The sequence below is a fragment of the Diceros bicornis genome, chromosome 5, assembly GCF_020826845.1.
Source record: "Diceros bicornis minor isolate mBicDic1 chromosome 5, mDicBic1.mat.cur, whole genome shotgun sequence".
NCBI lineage: Eukaryota > Metazoa > Chordata > Mammalia > Perissodactyla > Rhinocerotidae > Diceros > Diceros bicornis.
Genome location: NC_080744.1, coordinates 17,872,218 through 17,892,675, shown reverse-complemented (window position 1 = coordinate 17,892,675; position 20,458 = coordinate 17,872,218). Strand labels below are relative to the sequence as shown.

At 34.7% G+C, this 20,458-nt stretch overlaps 1 protein-coding gene across 4 annotated transcripts in view; it reads left to right on the top strand.

Annotated features, from left to right (window-relative positions):
* Positions 1–20,458, top strand: part of SCFD1 (sec1 family domain containing 1) — a 97,571-nt gene that overhangs the window by 46,180 nt on the left and 30,933 nt on the right. For all 4 annotated transcript variants that reach the window (XR_009220016.1, XR_009220017.1, XR_009220018.1 and 1 more), the window contains 3 exons: positions 9,631–9,727; positions 14,432–14,502; positions 17,002–17,081. Coding sequence is in view for 1 of the 4 variants with exons in the window: in XM_058540792.1 (XP_058396775.1) it covers positions 9,631–9,727; positions 14,432–14,502; positions 17,002–17,081 (248 nt within the window). In the remaining 3 variants the exon portion in view is untranslated. The remainder of the gene's footprint in view (positions 1–9,630; positions 9,728–14,431; positions 14,503–17,001; positions 17,082–20,458) is intronic.

Genomic DNA, 20,458 nt, shown 5'->3' with positions numbered 1-20,458 from the left:
GCCCTTGCTAGCGGTACTAGCATTTAACTTCAGCCCCTCCTCCTGGGGGCTAATTTTTCGTTTGCTCGGCTTCTATATCTTTCTTAAGGCAAGATAAGCTTTTAAAATAAAGTAGAAACTCTCTTAATTGATCTCCGCTAGTCAACACACCAAATTAACTGATGCCCTTTATTCCTTCTGTAAAACATAGAGGGCTGCTGGCCACATTACTGACATGCTGACAACTGGCAGCTAGTCTGCTTCACAAATTGAATTCTTTGCTTACCAAAGAGTTATTTGTGTTTGATTCCAGTTTATTTATGTCAATTGTATAAGTAGGAAAAGAGGATTGTTTCTATAAAACTTAGTTCCATGCCTTAGAAAGACTCAGTGAAGATGACCATTTAATTATCGTTTAAGTTAGTAGTGAGTAAAAAAAACTTAACTGTGAAAGATTGGAAAGTCTTGAAAAATACTAAAATTGCTTTGCAAATGTCTATAAATTTTTTTGTTCCACTTCAAAGAAAAAAATTTCAGTCAGTGAACCTCTGTACTCAAAGAAAAGGTCTTGAACCTACATCAAGATTGACAGACAGTTGTACATTTTAGGTCTTAAGTTAAAAGGCAATGTTCAAAATGTGTATGTACAAGAGATTCTTTTTTTAATCATTCTTTACAGTAACTGACTTTGATTAATTGATTACTACTTTCCTGATCACAGTAGGGAAGAAATTTTACTGTATTAAAAATCAGAACATTTCTCTGGCTAGATTTTGACTGATCTATTTAAAATGATCTCTTTTCCAGTATACATACCAAGTGAATGTTCATATGACCTTAGTGACTTTTCTTCAAGGCAGGGGGAAAATATATTCTGTAGCAGAAAGACTTCAGTGGAGAAGCTATCATTGTCTTTTACCTCTTCTCATCCCAAATAAGATTAGTCACTATCAGAACTTGAGGAAGTTTTCTTTACTCCAGGTATGACCAAAGACAGCTCTTGAGTGAGTGGAATATCTGTCAGCTTCTCACTCGCTATGAATTTCTGGAGACTACTTCCAATTTCCAAAAGAAAGTGTGAAATTACTTTTCTCTAGCTCTTTGCTCTCACTTCTCTGCCACCTGCTTTTGTGAAGATGAAGTATTGTTATTTAGCAAGACCCAGTTTAATAGATTTATAAAGGTTACTTTCAGATATAAAGACTTCTCAAAACTCAAAATAAACAACCCAATTTAAAAATGGGCAAAAGATTTGAACAGAGACTTGACTAATAAAGATATACAGGTGACAAGTTCAATATCAGTAGTCATTAGAAAAATGCAAACTAAAGCCACAATGAGATACTACTACACATCTGTTAAAATGTCTAAAATTAAAAAGATTGATCATGCCAACCTTTGTGTGGGTCTTTTTTTGCATTCTCATTGATATATTTTGTCTATTTTTTCACCAATACCACACTGTCTTAATTACTGTAGTTTTATAGTAAGTCTTAAAATCAGCTATTGTCAATCCTTCATCGTTTTTCTTCTTCAATATGGTGTTGACTATTCTGGGTCTGTCACGTCTTCATATAACCCTTAGAATCAGTTCGTTGATATCCACAAAATAACTTGCTAGGATTTTAATTGAGATCCCAACAGATCAAGTTGGGAAGAACTGACATCTTGACAATATTGAGTCTTCTGTTCATGAGCTAGGAATATCTCTTCATTTATTTGGTTCTTCTTTTGTTTCTTTCATCAGTTTTTTAGTTTTCCTCCTATAGATCTTGTATATATTTTGTTAGATTTATAACTATTTCATTCATTTATTTTTTGAGTACTAATGAAAAGAGTATTGTGTTTTAATTTCAAATTTCAATTGTTCGTTTCTGGCATATTGGAAAGCAGTTGACTTTTGTATATTAACCTTGTTTCTTACAGCCTTGCTATAATCACTTACTAGTTCCAGGAGTTTTTTTGTGTTTCTTTGGTATTTTCTACATAGACAATCGTGACATCTGCAAACAAAGACAGCTTTATTTCTTTCGTCCCAACTGTATACCTTTTATTTCCTTTTCTTGTTTATTGCATTAGCTAGGACTTCCAATATAGTGTTGAATAGGACTATGAGAGGGAACATCCTTACCTTGTTCCTGATCTTAACAGAAAAGCATCTAGTTTATCATCATTTGCATTCTGTTTTCTGGAAGACATTGTAGAGAATTGGTATAATTTCTTTCTTAAATGTTTAGTAAAGTTCACTAGTGAACCCATCTAGACCTGATGCTTTCTGTTTTGGAACATTATTGATTATTGATCAATTTCTTTAATAGATATAGGCTTATTCAGATTATTTCTCCGTAAATTAGCTTTGGTAGATTATGTCTTTCAAGGAATTGGTTCATTTCATCTAGATTATCAAGTTTGTGGGCATAGAGTTGTTCAAAATATTCCTCTATTATCCTTTTAATGGCATGGGATCAGTAGTGATGGCACCTTTTTTCATTTCTAATATTAGTCATTTGTGTCTTCTCTCCTTTTTTCTTAGTTAATCTGGCTAGAACTTTATTGATTTTATTGATCTTTTCAAAGAACCAGCTTTTGGTTCTGGTGATTTTCTCTATTGATTTCTTGTTTTTAATTTCATTAATTTCTGCTCTGATTTTTATCATTTCTTTTGTTCTGCTCACTTTGGATTTAATTTGCTCTTCTTTTCCTGAGTATATCTTTTAAGCGTTCAACATATTGGTGGTATAAATTAAAACTAAATGCTTCTGAGAGTCATGGTAAAATAAGACAAAATAGTTTACAAGTGCCATGTAAACCTCTGTTCTCTCTGGAAATATTATAGCTAAAGCATCTTTTGGTATTTGTTGTAATAAGGTTGCTAATATTAGTATTTTTAATACTTGTCATCTATAAAGATCACTTCATGCACATTTTAAATTTTTTATTACATAGATCATGTTAGAATTTAAATATTTTTAGTAGGAGTTAATATATAGAATAAATGTATAGATTAAATAAAGTTATTTCCTTATTCTAAAACAGATTTAAGGCAGCTACCACAAATAGTACATCCAACAAAAATAATGAAATAAAAACTCAGAATAGTTGCTATATACTTAATAATGGTAATTCTCAAATTTGGCTTTGAATTTTCTGGCAACCAAGATAAAGAAAAGATGTGATTGGGCCAGCCCCGTGGCTTAGCGGTTAAGTGCACGTGCTCCGCTACTGGCGGCCCGGGTTCGGATACTGGGCGCACACCGACGCTTGGCTTCTCTGGCCGTGCTGAGGCCACGTCCCACGTACAGCAACTAGAAGGATGTGCAACTATGACATACAACTATCTACCGGGGGCTTTTGGGGGAAAAAAAAAAAGGAGGAGGATTGGCAATAGATGTTAGCTCAGAGCTGGTCTTCCCCAGCGGAAAAAAAAAAAAAAAAAAAAGATGTGATTAAATTTTTAAAAACTTCTTATCAAAGAGGAGAATTTCTGCTTTTTATTCTAAACAAAGTGTTCTTTAGTATCATATTACAAAAGACATTGCTCGTATTAGACATTACCTAGAGTAAGTGGAGTGATGTAATGATGCAATATTTTAATATCAATTACTCTCATGGATTTCATATGACAACTTTATTGAAAGTCAAGATTGTAATATTAAAATATAATTCAATGAGGGCAGTTTTATGATTGACCAAGATAGTAAGGTCTAGGTTTATAGCATTCTAGTGTTTTTTCTTAAACTAAGAAGAAAATTTTTAGTATCTAGAGTGGAAAAATGGCATATTCTTTAAATAGTTCATGAATATCACCTTTTTATTTGGGCTTTTGATAAGAGTTATATAGCAGAGAAATTGAGGTTACACATTCTGATTTGGGCCTGGAATGCTAGAAATTTGGTGTTCTTGGTTGAGAGAAAAATGCACATATTTGGAAATGAGGTAAGGTTGATAGCCTGTTAGAGAAATTGAAGATCCTAACCAGGTTCCTCACCTTGACAGTCTGCAGTCCCATCTCTGCACAGAAGTGAGGTAGAGGTATCAGGATGAATTTTACTCAAGACTTCCAAGTCATTCTGGCATATGAGCAAGTTCTCCAGAGAAAATATTTTCAGCCATATGTATTATAAAACACCTTCAAATATATTTTCATGGATTATCCGGGTTTTGTGCAACATAATTTTTCATGTTGACAGACCCACGCAAACCCACCAGTGTGAAATGCAGCAAAATACACACCTAAATAGCTGAAAATATATTAACGTGCTATTTTGTTATATTATATGAAGCAGTTGAGTTTTGGAGAATTCCAGTCTTCTTGCAGGGCACAAGGCATACAATAATGAACAAGTAATCTAGTATAAACTAGAGTTTATACTCTAGTGACATATACAGACCACACACTGTTATAATACAACATACAGATGCTACCCACCTGGAGAAAGAGATATCAAATACAGCCCTGAAAGATGATAGGAACTAAACATGTAAAGAAGAAAGAAAGAACGAGAAAGGCTAGGGTATAAATGATCTTCAACTTAGGTAAAGGTTATATGCTAAAAGTGTAGTTCTCGGTTCATTTTAGCTTAGGGATATTCTTTCTTATAGATAGTGTGTGGTGGATAGGTCCCTGTCCTAAAAATCCTATTTAATTCATAATCTGGAATATTCCTAATGTTGTGTTGCAGCAGAGAAGGGTTTGTCATCCCCTCTCCCTCCTGTAAGAAGTAGGAGGAAAAGAAAATTGGGATTCTTAATAGTAAAAGGACGTATAACTCTCTAATCCCTTCTTGCCTTTACTTGCACTGCTGACTAGTGCTAGGGGATAGAATTGGGGCTTGGAGAAGAGAGAAAGCCAACAAGTACCACTGTAGTTTTTGTCATAACCAGTTACAGACTGAGGTGAGAAATGAGAATTGTAGCTAGCAGGGAGTAGGTAGTCCCAGAGTGGTGGTGTCTGTAGCTAGAATGGAAAGAGGAATGGTAAAGAGAAGGAAAAATCCCCCCACAATTGTAGAAAGGAAAAGGGAATTCCTTTCGTGTCCTGTATGGGTCATTTGGCAAGTGTTTCTAGGTAACGGATTTTCAAAAGGCAAAATATGTATACTGCTTGTGCATCCCAGATGACTCTTAAGAGCCGTTTTGGTGAGTGAATGTTTTTAGAAGAGCCCCCTTCTTTTGTTCATTTCAAACCCAGTAGGCTGTCACCAGTCAAAAAAGGCTATATATATATATATATATATATATATATATATATATATAAATATAACTATCTAATGTTAATTTTATATAAATGTTGAGGCAGTGTACTGAAAAGTGAAAAACATCAGCCTGATTGTCCACTGACAACTCTGGAATTTGGAGAAAAACACTACAATTTTTTTTTAATCAGATTCCTCCCTTAGAAAGCCCTAGTAAAGGGGCTTTTTGAGAAATTCATGGCTCTCAGAGTTTATTTTCACTAGATATAATTTGTATTTCGTACATAGTCTTTGGTTTTCTGTGATAGTCCCTTCTTACTCAATTAATCTTGATATTTATTGAAGCTACCAAAAATCTGTTTATTATCTTGACTATGTCAGTTTTTTATATTTTTAACTTGTCTATTTTCCATGTATCACTTGTTATCCAAATTGTAGTCTCCTTTGAACCCATATTGTATAAGAATAATCATCTTTGGGATTATAGAAGTTGTTTCTCTTAGTATTTTCCCTTATTTCAAGAAATTGAGAAAGGACCTGTAGATATTACATCTCTGGACAAAATAACCTTTGCCACATATACTTATGTGTATTACAAAAAAAAATCAAATATGTACTAATTGACAAATATACTTTCTTTCATAAAGCATTTACAAAGGAAGCAATAAATTGTTCTTGAGGAAAATATAATTTTCCCTACTCTTTATCTGTGGTGTACATTGGAGTCTGACCTGGATTTGAATCTCAACTCTCTACTACTTCTACTCTGGTAACCTTGAATAAATTTATGTTTCTGTGTGTCTGTTTCTTCATTTTTAAAATGGGACTAATAACTCCTAGCTCATAGTGTTATTTGGAGAATTAAATGAGATAACCTAAGTTAGTAGTTGTTAAACACTGTTCTCTGGTCCTCTAGAGCTCTATAGAGACATTTAATGGGTCACTTGTATCTATTTTATGTTTAGGGTTCTGCAGAAGATTTGGTTTCAGAAAGAGGGTCCTGAGGTTCTCTGTTTAAAAACATTTGAAAGCCGTAGCTGTAAGTAAAGTATCTTGCACATAACAGATGCTGAACAGATACTAATTCTCTTATGCAGGTTAGAAAATCTCTACTTCACTCCTTTCCCTCCTACATAGGGCTCCCTCCCAATTAGTATATTGAAATTCTAAGTTACATTTGTTTGACTGCTTTATTGAGGTATAATTCACATACCATACTATTTAATTCACACACTACACCTACTTAAAGTATACAATTTGATGGTTTTTAGTATATTCATAGAGTTGAGTGACCACAACCACAGTGTAGTTTTAGAACATTCTCATCACTTCCATAAGAAACTCCTTACCCATTAGCAGTCAAACTAACTTGCTTTTGGATTCTATTTCCATTGCCCATTAGAAGTTAAAGTAGGGGGCCAGCCCCGTGGCGTAGCAGTTAAGTGTGCACGCTCCGTTGCTGCTGGCAGCCCAGGTTCGGATCCCGGGTGTGCACCGATGCACCACTTGTCAGGCCATGCTGTGGTGGCATCCCATATAAAGTGGAGGAAGATGGGCACGGATGTTAGCCCAGGGCCAGTCTGCCTCAGAAAAAAGAAAAAGAAAAGAGGATTGGCATGGATGTTAGCTCAGGGCTGGTCTTCCTCAAAAAAGAAGTTAAAGTGTAAGTAAGTTAATACATAAGAAGAGCAAAATGAATCTAATGTGTGTACCTGCATAAATCAGTGAACCCTGCTTTTTCACTGATGTATGTAGGTGCAGACATTAGATTCCATTATGGCATTTAGCATACTTAATATTATATATAATAAATCTCTAAAGATTTGATTCTTTACATTTTTCATTTCTAGGAGTTCATTTAGCTACTTCCATGACTTTTGAAGATTACTGCTTGATCTGTATATGTCCTGCTCTTAGCTTAGAAATTCAACAAATATTTTATCAAGTACTTGTTATGAGCCAGGTGCTGTGCTAGACCCCTAGGGTTAAATGATTAATTAGACACACTCTGGGGAGTTTACAGTTTTAGAAATGTGGCATGTAAACCAAGAGAGTAATATGGTGTGATCGTTGTTATTATGGAGAGGTGTGTAAAGTGCTGTCAGTACACACTTAAGGGAGTAATAAATTCTTCCAGCGAAGGAGATTGGGAGAGGGGCAGGAAGGGGCAAGAACAGAGATTGAAGAGTTGCAGAGAAGCTGGACCTTGAAAAATGACTAGAATTCACTGGGCAGGTGATAGAGGGGAAATATATTCTTAAAAAGCTAAGAGAATAACCTGAGCCTAAGCCTAGAGGATTAAAAGCATACACAATGTTTAATGAAAAGTCAGTGAGTTATTTAAGTGACTAGAGGGAACTGACCTAGTGAATAGTGATGAAACAGAAAAGGTTGTCTGGAGCAAATGGTGAGGGCCTGAAAGTCAGCTTAACATGTTATTTTATCGCCTTCCCCCTTCCATTCCTGGCTTCACTCTACAGATAAATTAGTCTTTCCCAATTTAATATTCATGTTAACATAGTTCCTACTACCATCATCCTAGTTGCCTAGGAGTTATCTTTGACTTTTTTCACTACTTTGCTTCCCATATCCATTCTCATGTTAATTATTGAATATCTCTCTTCCTTTCCAGTCCCACAGCCACTTCCATGGTCTCCTTTCTGTTTCTTTTATCCATTTTTAATATTATATTTTTCCATTCCTAGGACTTCACCTCTTGTCTATTTTGGTATTGAAAGTAGCTTTATACAGTAGTTAAAATAGTTTCTATGTCAGGGAGTTTGAAGAATATGAAGAGTTTTAAAAAGGAGGAGTTTATAAAAAGGAAAACACTTGTAGAGTTTATTATACTTTTATCAAGAGCTCACTGATAAGGAAATTCTCCATGTACTGATGTAGAATATATTGTTGAGTGAAAGCAAGGGATAGAAGAGTATAGTATATTACCTTTTGTGTCAGAAAGCAGAGGAATATTAGGATATAGACCCTATTTGCTTATATTTGCATAAAGGAACTGAAAAACTGTAGAAGAAATCATCCAAGTAAATATCCATAGAAGCATGTGGAAATGGGGTGGAAAGAGGACAGAGGTGAAGACAGGTCTCCATGTATATCTTTTTATGTTGTTTTGATTTTTAAACTGAATATTTCATCTTTTTAAGCTCTGGCCTTACTGCGGGGGGGTGGGATTGAGGGAGTCTGATTGATTTCCTGTTGCCTCATGTATGAAGTCACTCCTTAGTCTATCATTCCTTAGTCTGAACAGATTCTCCGTTCTGATTGTGCCTTGGTTCGAGCCCTTTAACTGAAATGAACTCTATCCATCCATGTCTCCAAATCACTTTCAAAACTCAACTCAAAATTCATCACTTCCTCCTCCACAATTGGTTAACTGTTTATTTCATTCTGTCATCTTAGCTTAATATATATATTTGTGTTCTATATTTATGTTTTGGTTCTTTGTTGGTATCTCTAAGTATTCTAATATATTTCATGAATGGTTTCTACTCTCCCTTAGATTGTTAACACCTTCAATAGAAAGCATGTTCTTTTTCCTCTTTCATATTATCTGAAGCATAATTTAATAGATACTTGATAATGATATTTTTTATTTACCTTGGAGGATCCTAACATGTTAATTTCATTTGGATAACTTGAATCAACAAATTTTAAATTAGAAAAGATGTCATACAGAGAAGCTAAGTTGGACTACTTTTCCATTATCTGAAACTTTGAAGTATTAAGTAGGAGAATTAGTGAGAAAACAGTTTTATTTAAAAACCATTGAAAATAATTTAATTAGGGTAGCTTTCTGTCCAGTTAAGGTGAAAATATGTGGATTTATGTACTAAAAAAGTAACATGTTGGGGCCGGCCCCGTGGTGTAGCAGTTAAGTGCGTGCGCTCCACTGCTGGCGGCCCGGGTTTGGATCCCGGGTGCAGACCGATGCACCACTTGTCAGGCCATGCTGTGGCGGTGTCCCATGTAAAGTGGAGGAAGATAGGCACAGATGTTAGCCCAGGGCCAGTTTTCCTCAGCAAAAGGAGGAGGATTGGCATGGATGTTAGCTCAGGCCTGATCTTCCTCACAAAAAAAAAAAAAAAAGTAACATGACTGCCTGACGTTCATTTGCGTGGAATACAGTATGATTTGTATGCTAGTTACTAATTAATACAATAATAGAGATTCGTGTGATTGTTTTTCTGTGCCAATATATATGACATGCAGAGTTAATTCTGAATTTATAAGTCAAACATGGTCAACAAAGTAGTCAATCTATTGTTGTTTTTTATGTTAAGTGTGTGATGAAAAGTAAGAAAATTTAAAATTTAAGTTCTATTGGGAAATGAACATTTGTTTTTAAAATTGATCATAGAAAATAGAATAGTAAGCTGAGAGGGCTTTAGTGTGTTTTTATTACTTGATGTATTCTAATCTAATATTTATTTTGAAACAGGCAAGGAAACTGGATGTGTATTTTGAATATGAAGAAAAAATAATGAGCAAAACTACTCTGGATAAGTCTCTTCTAGATATAATATCAGACCCTGATGGTATGTACCATAAATTTGAGATTATTGTTAAGTTTCACATCTGATGATCTGGCATTTTCAGTTTGAGTAAAATTCTGAATAGAAGTATTATTTTTCTGACAATTTGTGCTAATAATGAAATAATTGAGTTATTTTCTCTTGAGTATTTTATACCATACTAATTCCTAAAGTGGAAAAATGATTTGCATTTTTTTGTTGAACTTTTCTTTGATGGTATTTAAGCGCTTTTTATACTCATTTGTTTAAAGTGATACATCTGAAGCTCAGTTTCTGCTGGTTCCAGGAAGATTTGAAGGTGTAGATTCACAGCAAGTGTCTCTAAGTGATATGCTTTTTAATTACTTCTGTTTAACCCTAAAGAGTTTCCTAAAAAGATGTATCTAAAACTGAATTCTGTTTTAAATATTTAGGGAATTCACTTTTAAAGAAAGTCTGTAGTAAACCTCTTTATGTTTATCTAAATGTATGTAAGTTAGATTTTCTTAAAATAAGATATAACTATTTGTACTTTGAAAATGTAATCTAATTATTGCTTTCAATTATAATGATCATGAGATCTACATATGGTTTTAGCCACTAAAATTCTCTAAACTTTAGTGAACTTGTTGATCATTTCAGAATAGTTTTCAATTCAAATCTCAGGTCTTTTCCAAAATGAATAAAAAGCATATAAGCGATTCAGTGTATATTTTGCATACAGACTATTCAGCTGAATGATAATGGTTTTTGTGTTATAGTTTTGGTATGAGTTTTAGACTTTGTTCCAAATAGGAAAGTAATAAAAAAAAATCCAAATTGTTTGTAATTAAAGGGTTCTAGTCATAAAAACTTCTGAGAATCCATAAGTATTGCTCACACTTTTAAAAAGCTAGATTTGTAGGGAGAACTTAACATTTGAAGGTATTTGCACTTTACAATGAAAAAATGCAAAATATATATAAGTCCATCACTTCAGAGCTATTCCTTATTATTTACCTTAAGTTTTGAGTAAAGTTGAAGCAAATAAGTGTGTTGATAAAAAAGCAATCAGGACCTTTGTTTTTCCTTCTTCTTACTTTCTCAAACAATTTATTTCTCAAGACATTAAGAAGGGCAGAGCAAGGTAGGCATTCATGCCAAGTGGCAGTCTGGTACCACTTTAGCCCAGAACAAGGTGTTAGAACCTGAGCAGGATGAGAGGGGCATTCACTTACAGGGTAGAGAGAGGGTTGGTAATCCAGTGTGAGGCGTTGAACCAAGTGAAGTGAGCACTGTCCACATGTGGGAGCAGTCCAGCACAGGGTATAAGAGCCCAAACAGACTAATGAGGGTGACCCTGCACAGGAGCAGCCCAGCATCAGCCTAGGTGGAATGAGACTTATAGCCATGCGTGTGGGTGGGTCCATTGTAGGAATCAGAGCCCAAGTGGAGTGAGAAGGCATCCAGGCAGGCGAGGGGATGGTGGCAGAGATAGGATATTTGTTACATAGGGGACTGGTTAAATAAGTAAATATACCAGATAATATAAAGGGAGCCAAGTTTCCTTTTGTCAGAGAAGGAAGTTATAAATATGGAAAGGGAGAAAACTAGAATGGACCCTGTAATGTTAGATTGGAATTGGAGGTGTTGGTATGGACTTAGTGTTTTCACTATGTATTTGTCAGCTAGAGAAATAATTATAGGGGTGTGTGTGTGTGTACATACGCCTATGTACGTATTCCCTAGCTGTGCCAACTGAGCAGAGCTAGGAGCAACAATAACCCAGTAGTAAACATTTTAGCTTATAGATATCATTTTCCACTAGGACTCATTGGAGAAGTGGTTGATTCCGGGGCTGAGATAGGGAGAGCCGGGAACATTTTGTTGTGTCTGAAAGCAAGGAAAATAGTCAACACACGATGGGACATGTCAAAAGGACCCAGAAGTCAGTTTGAAGAGGCCCCCAGGGGCCAGATCTTGACAATATGAGCATCAAAATAAATAATGATAATGACAGATTATAACCTACTGAATGGAATAGGAAGCCATGAGTCCATACAGATATAATAAATGAATAAATCGAAATTTTACAGAATATTTACAAGTTTCAAACTACCTCCCTACAAAATACTTATTAATTACAAAAGGAGAAAAACTAACTTTACCGTGGAGAAGCCTGATTTCTTATTGGGTAATCACAGTGAAACATCATCAGTATTGAGACATATTGAAATAGTGCACCACCCAGTAGGATGCAGTACAAAGAATACAGTATCACTTTTGTGATATTCCTGCCAAAGATGTATAACCTGAATCTAATCATGAAGAAGTATCAGACAAAACTTAATTGTGAGATATTCTACAAAAAAAACTAGGCTGTGATCTTCATCAAGGCCATGTAAGTGAAGGAAGGACTGAGGAACTATTTTATACAGAAGAAAACAGTATGGACGGTGTGACAACTGTGTGCAACACATGATTCTGAAATTAATCTTTTTCCCATGAAGGATGTTATAGAGACAATTGATCAAACTTGAAATGGCATCTGAGGATTAGATGGTAGTAGTGTATCAGTGCTAATTTCCTGGTTTTGATAGTTGTTATATTGAGGTTATTATATTAGAAAATGTCTTTGACATTTAGGAGTGATAGGACAGCAGGTCAACAACTTACTTTCAGATTGTTCAGGGAGAAAAGAAGCTCTCTGAACTATACTTAGAACTTTTCTCTAAGATCACTCAGTGAGGAATCTCTGACTTGAAAATAGAGAGCAGTTGCAGTAGAAACTTGTGTGTGACAAGAGGATTCAGGCTATAGCTACTGGCTCTAGAGTACTCACAGTTGTAAAGGGTACATTTTTACAATTTTCATTTGGTTCCCCTGTGATTAACGTCATTACAAGCATCAGTTTGCTGTCCAACATTACCATCCATCATATGACTCGTAAAAATCTTAGCAGAGGTTTTAGGGCATTTATTAACACTGTAGCAATTATAAAATATATTTCTCCTTGAAGAAGAATGGGAACTGTTCCTTCTTTAAGCAGAATAAGTGCCTTTCATTAGAAAAGGCTGTGCTACCTTTACATTTTCATTAGAAAATGCTGAGGGTATTAAAAGCAACAGCAGGGACCCACAGGCCCCTAAAACTCGGAGGGAGGGGAACCTTTTCTCTCCTGTCTTAGGAGCCCTGGTCCCAAGAGACTGCGGCAAGCCCCATTCCTCTTTGTCCTCTAGCTGCTTAGTCATAGTTGCAGGAAATGCACAATGGAGCAGGATAACTAAAGCCAAAGCTTTCTGGCTGGAGCACCAAAAAGGGAAGGCCAAGAAGACTGGAAAGTACGAGGGAGACTGCGGAAGGAAGGAGCTCAGGAAAGGAACCACATAAAGTTGTTTATAAATTCCTGGGCTCACCTCTGAGCTGCACATGCGTGAATCTGATCCTAAACAGCATTCCAAAGACAGAGGTGAAGGGCTAGACAACCTCCCACTTCCCGTATTGGCCCCTGGACGGTGGGACAGATCCCAGTAGCACTTCAAAAGGTTTTGAAAATAGAATCCACAATAGAACCACAATCCACAGAAGGCTGCTAAGAACTTTGGCCTGAACCCTGCTAAAACAAAAATATCAGGTTTCTCCTAGGATTAAAACAAGACCCTGAATCTCATAACCTAATTCAAAATATCCAAAATACAATATTTATTGTAAACATGAGAACTTTGGAGAACCCAGTGTTGATCCTTATTACCATTCCTTGTCATATTTAGGGAATAAGAATAATTTGAGAATGATGTCTGGATTCTAAACCTTATAAAAAAATCGATGGTTCATCAGTCATTGTGTTTTGAAAAAATTATCCTAGTTTTTATTCTCTAATAAAGTATAACAATTCTGAGTTCTTGCATATGAGGACACACTTTGAAGTGAGAGCGCATGTTGTTATTTGTTGAGTAGTGAAACTGCGTCACTCATGACCAGTGCCTTATCACTTTGCACCAAAGTACACACAATAGCAGAAGGGGGAATAAATGAGTTTTTCTGGGCAGTCTTGGGCTTTTGGGTAATAGGAGTAGTAGCTCAAAGTACCCACTGCACATGAGAAATTGCTTTGAAATCTTATGTTTTATCTTAAAATTCCAGGCAAATATATTCTGTTGTGTAATACAACAGTGTTTATGTTAATATAAATGTATGGTTTTCCCAAATCTTCATATACCCTTCAGAAAGAGGAGAAATGTATATTTAGTGGCCCAAATTTCGGAAGCATGACTTCAGGCTCAGCTGGATGATTTTAGCCAGCAAAGTTTCATAACATCGTACTTAGAGTGACCATACAACTGGTTTCCCAGGACGGTCCCATTTTTACACCAGTTGTCCTTACGTAATTATTACTAGCATTGCATTTCCTTCTTGAAAGTATTCTATTTGAGAATTGTATGATTCTCCTTCCTATACCTTTCTATGCTTTTTGAGTTTATATTTGAAAGATAAATCTCAATATTGTAGACAGTTTGGAAGATAGAATGGAGAAACTTCCATATCCCATCCCTTTAATCCCAAAGTATTTAATCTTTTTCCATATCTGTATTTTACGTTTGTAATTTAGTGCCTGTAACCTTAAATCAGTTGACTCAAGAACCATATTTTGTCACGTGTGTATGTGCCTTGAATTTATAGTGTTGATGATAATACATAACAACCAGAATTATGAAAGTCTAAAATTTAAATCTGTTTCCCCCTTTGTAGCAGGAACTCCAGAAGATAAAATGAGGCTGTTTCTTATCTATTATATAAGCACGCAGCAAGCACCTTCTGAGGTATGTCCTCTGTATTCGATTATTGGGAAGAAGGGGGAATACTTGTTTGTTTCCAAAATAGAGGTAAAAATCACTGTGACCAAATAACTGCTTCATTCCTGTCTTTAAAATAAAAACAGTTTGTTAAGGCTGGTTCTCTTTACTGCTGACTTTTATACTAGTATTTATTGTCACCAAGAGAACTATCCACTCATGAAATGTCTGACCACTTTTAAGTTTTTGGAATATGACCGAATTCAAGTTTCCAAAATTCTTGTTTCTGGAAATTAACTATTCTAAACTAATTTAACCGAGTTTGCTATGCTTTTTGAAAGGTTGGTCTTAGCGTTTCTCATGATGTGATGATCTTAGAAGTTCCATTTCTTCAAGATGTAGCCACTAATACATATTTGCCTTCCAAGGAGTTTATCTTTAAACTAAAGTGAAAATTTGGTAATATTTTATGATTGTTTTAAAACTAATGTCCATTATAGAATATAGAGAAGTCACTTGAAGGAAAATACCCAGAGTTCCAAAAAGTTATGTAAATATTATAATTTAATAAGATTAAACTTCAGATTCATATCTATCATGATTCATATAAAAATAAAGTTGAGATACTTTGTATTGAAATAAAATAGCCATGTTTATATCAGAGTAAATTTCTAAGAATGATTGAAAATGCCACATTTTCCTTTCTAGAAGATTTTTTCCTTCACTGGAAGAGTGGATTATGGGTAATTTTGTTGTGTTCTTTTTCTGTAATGAGCCATCAGTTGCTTTTGAGGAAAAAAAATTTTTTAGCTGTGTATAGGTAATTGACTGTGAAGGAAAGCACTGGTTTCAGTCTCCGTCTTGTTGCTGGATTAAGGACCTATTAACTCTAATGTTAATTCAGTATAACTTTACTGGACGAGCAACAAACATAAGAACCTCAGAGATGACATCTAGAATCATATGGCTTTTGTAAACTCCTTTCCTTTGCTGGTAGAAATTATTTTTTTTTCATGTCTAGTAGATTGTAAGGCTTCTTTTTATCAAAAATCTTAGGCATGTTAAAACAGCAAACTAAATCTGGTATTTGCCTTAGGCCAATTCAACTTTGTCCTGGGAATACATCACTCAACTTTTATTTTAATTCAGTAGGAAAGTATAGTTTTCTTTTTATTTTTTTTTTTAATTTTATTTATTTATTTTTTCCCCCAAAGCCCCAGTAGATAGTTGTATGTCATAGCTGCACATCCTTCTAGTTGCTGTATGTGGGACGCGGCCTAAGCATGGTCGGAGAAGCGGTGCGTCGGTGCACGCCTGGGATCCGAACCCGGGCTGCCAACAGCAGAGCGTGTGCACTTAACCACTAAGGCGCGGAGCCGGCCCTAGTTTTCTTTTTAGAAGTAGGATGTACCTGTATCTTTGAGGATTCTAATAGCCTGTTTATAATATTTTCTTAAGAATATATGATTTTAAAACTTAATTTAGTTTCCCTTAATTTGACCATGTTATTTTATTTTCATTTATTTTTGGTAAGGATTATGTCTTTTCATAAGTTTAAGTGATCATTAAGAGGCTTGAAGCAAATTATGCTACTGATGTCAGATTAATAGTCCCAAAAATGCGAAGTAGTGAACATCTCTGGTTGATGGTGAGCTTAAAAGTTTTTCTCTTGTAAAACTGTTATGGTGTAGTCACTATGATGATAGGCTCCTGTAACTTACACAAATTCAACTAGACTTTACCCATCAGGAAATAAAAAGAGCAAGAAAGAAAACAATGATTTAAAAAGTATAGAACACTTGCTCTTCAGTTAGTAAATGTGGACCTCTAGAGTGAATATGAGATGGGAGAACCTGAATCTGCAGTTCCTCTCAGTCAGTGCCGTTCACCTTGTGTTTCTGGTTTTGAAATATTCTTGATCAAACCAAATTTTTCACTTAATGCTTATCCCAAGGAAAAGCAATCTATTTCAACAGTGGAGGAAAAACTGACTCTGCTGGACTTACTGAGGGATGACAAAATACTACACTTCAGGGGCTGGCCTGGTGGTGCAAGCGGTTAAGTGCGCACGCTCCGCTGCGGCAGCCCAGGGTTCACCGGTTCGGATCCCAGGTGCGCACCAACACACTGCTTGTCAAGCCATGCTGTGGCGGCATCCCATATAGAGTGTAGGAAGATGGTCACGGATGTTAGCTCAGGGCCAATCTTCCTCAGCAAAAAAAAAAAAAAAAAAGGAGGATGGGCATAAGAGGTTAGCTCAGGGCTGGTCTTCCTCACCAAAAAAAAAAAATACTGTACTTCATAGGTGATTTGGGAGCCTGTCAAAGGGAATTTTCATTATATGTGATTTTTGCCTGAGGTGCTCACTTGGATACCCACTTAAGATACTACTCTACTCTACTTGGGGGTCTAGAATTTAAACTCATGCCTTTGTTCTAACTTTTTGATAAATCAAATGACAACAAACAAAATGGCCTTCTCTCATGAAAGTAAAATTTCTTGTCGTATCATATTTTCTTATTTCAGGCTGATTTGGAGCAATACAAAAAAGCTTTAACAGATGCAGGATGCAACCTTAATCCCTTACAATATATCAAACAGTGGAAGTAAGTTTTATTTTTTTGTTCAATTCTTATCATTTAAGAAAGTACAATGGAAGTCGAGTTCCCAAGAAAATGGAAGTGTTACTAAGAAAATTGAACAGTGCCTTGGTATCTTTTTATTCAGTGGCGTAAATATTTCCTTGTCTGGCCCACCCCTTCCACAACTTAAAATTACACAAGATAGTGATGCCTTTCTTTCTTAGACAGGTTTACATTTTCTTCATTGATAAGATAAGAAAGTCAAAAACTGAAATGTTTTGAGTCAAATGTCTCAAAAACATTAAAAGAAAATTTTAATTTCACTAGTAATTAGAGAAATGCATATTAACATAATGCAAAGATTTAGAAAATATTGTGCCAAGGATCCAGGAAAATTAATTGGAGCATTTATACTCTACTGTTAGAAATATAAATTGTAGGGCCGGCCCCGTGGCTTAGCGGTTAAGTGCGTGCGCTCCGCTGCTGGCGGCCCGGGTTCGGATCCCGGGCATGCACCGACGCACCGCTTCTCCGGCCATGCTGAGGCCGCGTTCCGCATACAGCAACTAGAAGGATGTGCAGCTATGACATACAACTATCTACTGGAGCTTTGGGGAAAAATAAATAAATAAATAAAATTATAAAAAAAAAAAAAAAGAAATATAAATTGTAACAATTTTGCTGGATGGTATAAAAAGTTGTTTTAAAAAATAGTTCTGACCTAGCATTTCTCTTAAGAATTTATCCCAAACAGGTAATTGGAGTTGTAAAATCTTAGAAGCAATTGTAATAGTGAAATTTTGAAAACCAATCTAAATGTCCAGCAATAGGATTGATAAGTGAATTATGGCATTCCATGAGAGAATACAATTGAGTTATTAAAAATCATGTTGTAGAAGACTTACTTAATGACATTGGGAAATGTCCTTGTTATGTTGTAAGGTGAAAAAATAGTTTACAATACCATTCATTGATTTGTTTGATAAATATTCCCTTTGTCTCTGTGTCTAGGGACTCTTCTAGACATTGGGAATACAGTAGTGAACATGCTGTGGAAGGCCCCTGCGCCCACTGAGTGTACATTTGTGTTGAGGGAACTATAAGTCAACAAAGAAACAAACAAAGGAACAGAGTAATGTTAAACCATATTAAGTGATACAAAGAAAATAAAACTAAGTGATAAGATCTTAATTTGTTGTGAGTGATAGCTAAATTCATTGAGATCAGGGAAAAGCCTCTGGGTAGGTGACATTTGAGCTGGAACTTAGATGACATTTTTTAAGTATGATCCCTGTTATCTATTCATTTATCCATTCGTCTGTGTGTGTGTGTGAACATACACATATATACGTATAATTGCATAGCTGAAATCACATACATCTATATGCTAATAATGGGTAACTCCAAGTAGTATTTTTTCCTTTTGAGTGTTTTTCCCTATTTTCCAAATTTTATACAATACCTTCAAAATATTTCTTAAAATAATTTTTTAAGACTACAAGATTGAATATGCTTTCTGATCTCAACTGTATCAAAAAAAATGCATAGCAAGAGAAACAAACCAAATTAACAGTGGCTATCTCTGAGTTGTGAGTTTATGAGTACTTTTTATTATCCATACTTTTGTTTGTTTTTTCAGATATCCTTTTATTTGACTGTGTTCTTATAGTAAAAAAATTGCACAACAAACCTTGGTTTAACAAGATAAGCTTTTTCCTATTTTTATAATATATACACTTACACATTTGACTATGTGGCATATGTCATTGTGTTTTACGTTATGACTCACGTGGAACTCCTTAATCAAACTTTTGGTGCTATACGAGGAAAGGCAGTCTTGGGCATCATTTTACATGGTTACAAAATATATAATTTCTAATTTGTAGCATTTGTCTTTCTAATTATAAGGGTTACACCCATTTATTGAAGAAAATTTTAGAAAATTCAGGAAGGTATAAAGAAAGTAAAAATTTACCTGTGTAATCTCACCATCCAGATTCTACAAGTAAACATTGGCATATATTCTTTTATAAGCATATTACATATATTTTTTTAAACTGGGAAATCATTATTATAAATATAGTTTTGTATTATAGATACTAGTTTTTTTGTATTATAGATACTAGTTTGTGTTATATATACTAGTTCTCCAATATCTTCCATCATGCCAGTTTTTCATTGTCTTACATAGTCTCCAATGGTAGTATTTAGTGTTTGCATAATATTCAGCCATATAAATGAACTATTATTTGCTTAACCCTTCTTTATTATTTAGATATGCTAGTTTCTAGTGAAAACTTTTTGTTAAAGGCATAAATTTCATAATATTATAAACCAGTGTTGCCTCAATTTTTCAAAAAAGGCATAAATTTTGGTCTGCTGTCAAAAATAGTTGACTTACATCCTCCTTTCTGAACAAGATTGTGATTTTTGTGTTTGGGATTTCTCTAATGGTATTATCAAAAGATTTTGTCAAGATTGAAATAGGATATCTTTAGCATTTCAACTACCCCATCTTAGTGATTCCCCTTCTTTTTTCACTCTCAAGATTTTCTTATATTTTTTTCATTTACAAAAGCATTTGAAATAATTAAGAATCATTATAAAAGAATGTTGATTCACATAAAAATGTTTATGGTATGCTATTGAAATATGTTGTAAAATATTATGTACAATATGATGCTAATTTTGTTTTTAAATTGTATATGGTGTATATGCATATGTCCAAAGATTAGAAAAATATACACCAAAATCCTAACAGTGATTACCTCAAAGTGTTCGAGTTCTTTTGGGAGCATTCTGTTTTCTGGATTTTCTACAGTGAACATATTCCCAGAAGGAAAATATTTTTAAAAACACATCTAAGTGTCATCTTTTTGCCCAGCCTTCAAAGAATTCTATAGTTTAGTTAAAGAGATTATGGAAATTTAGGAAGATTTGAAAATAAATGACTATATGCAATTAAATATAAAAGTATGTGGTATAGAGTATAACTAAAAGGAAAAATCATTGGGTAGTAGAATTAGAATAGTATTAATGAAGAAAGTGATTTTGAGCTGAGTCTTAAAAGGAAATGTACAGTGTTTATTGGAGAGGCAGTGGGTTTATATCCCTAAAGGACAGCATGAGCAAAGGCGTGTATCTGGGAACAAAGAAGGATGGAATGTGGAGAATAGAGACTCATGTACTCATCAGTATATGATTGTTCTTTTAAGGCACCAAGTCTCTTTCATGCTAATGATCAGATATAAAAAAGGAAAAGAAGAAAAATTGTGAAGTTTGGGCAAATGATGCTTTTGTGTTTTTTAAAGAATCTCAGTGTTTCACTACTAATTGTACTGTAGTTGGGCATTATTTTACATGGTTACAAATTATATAATCAATGTTTATATAATTGTTTC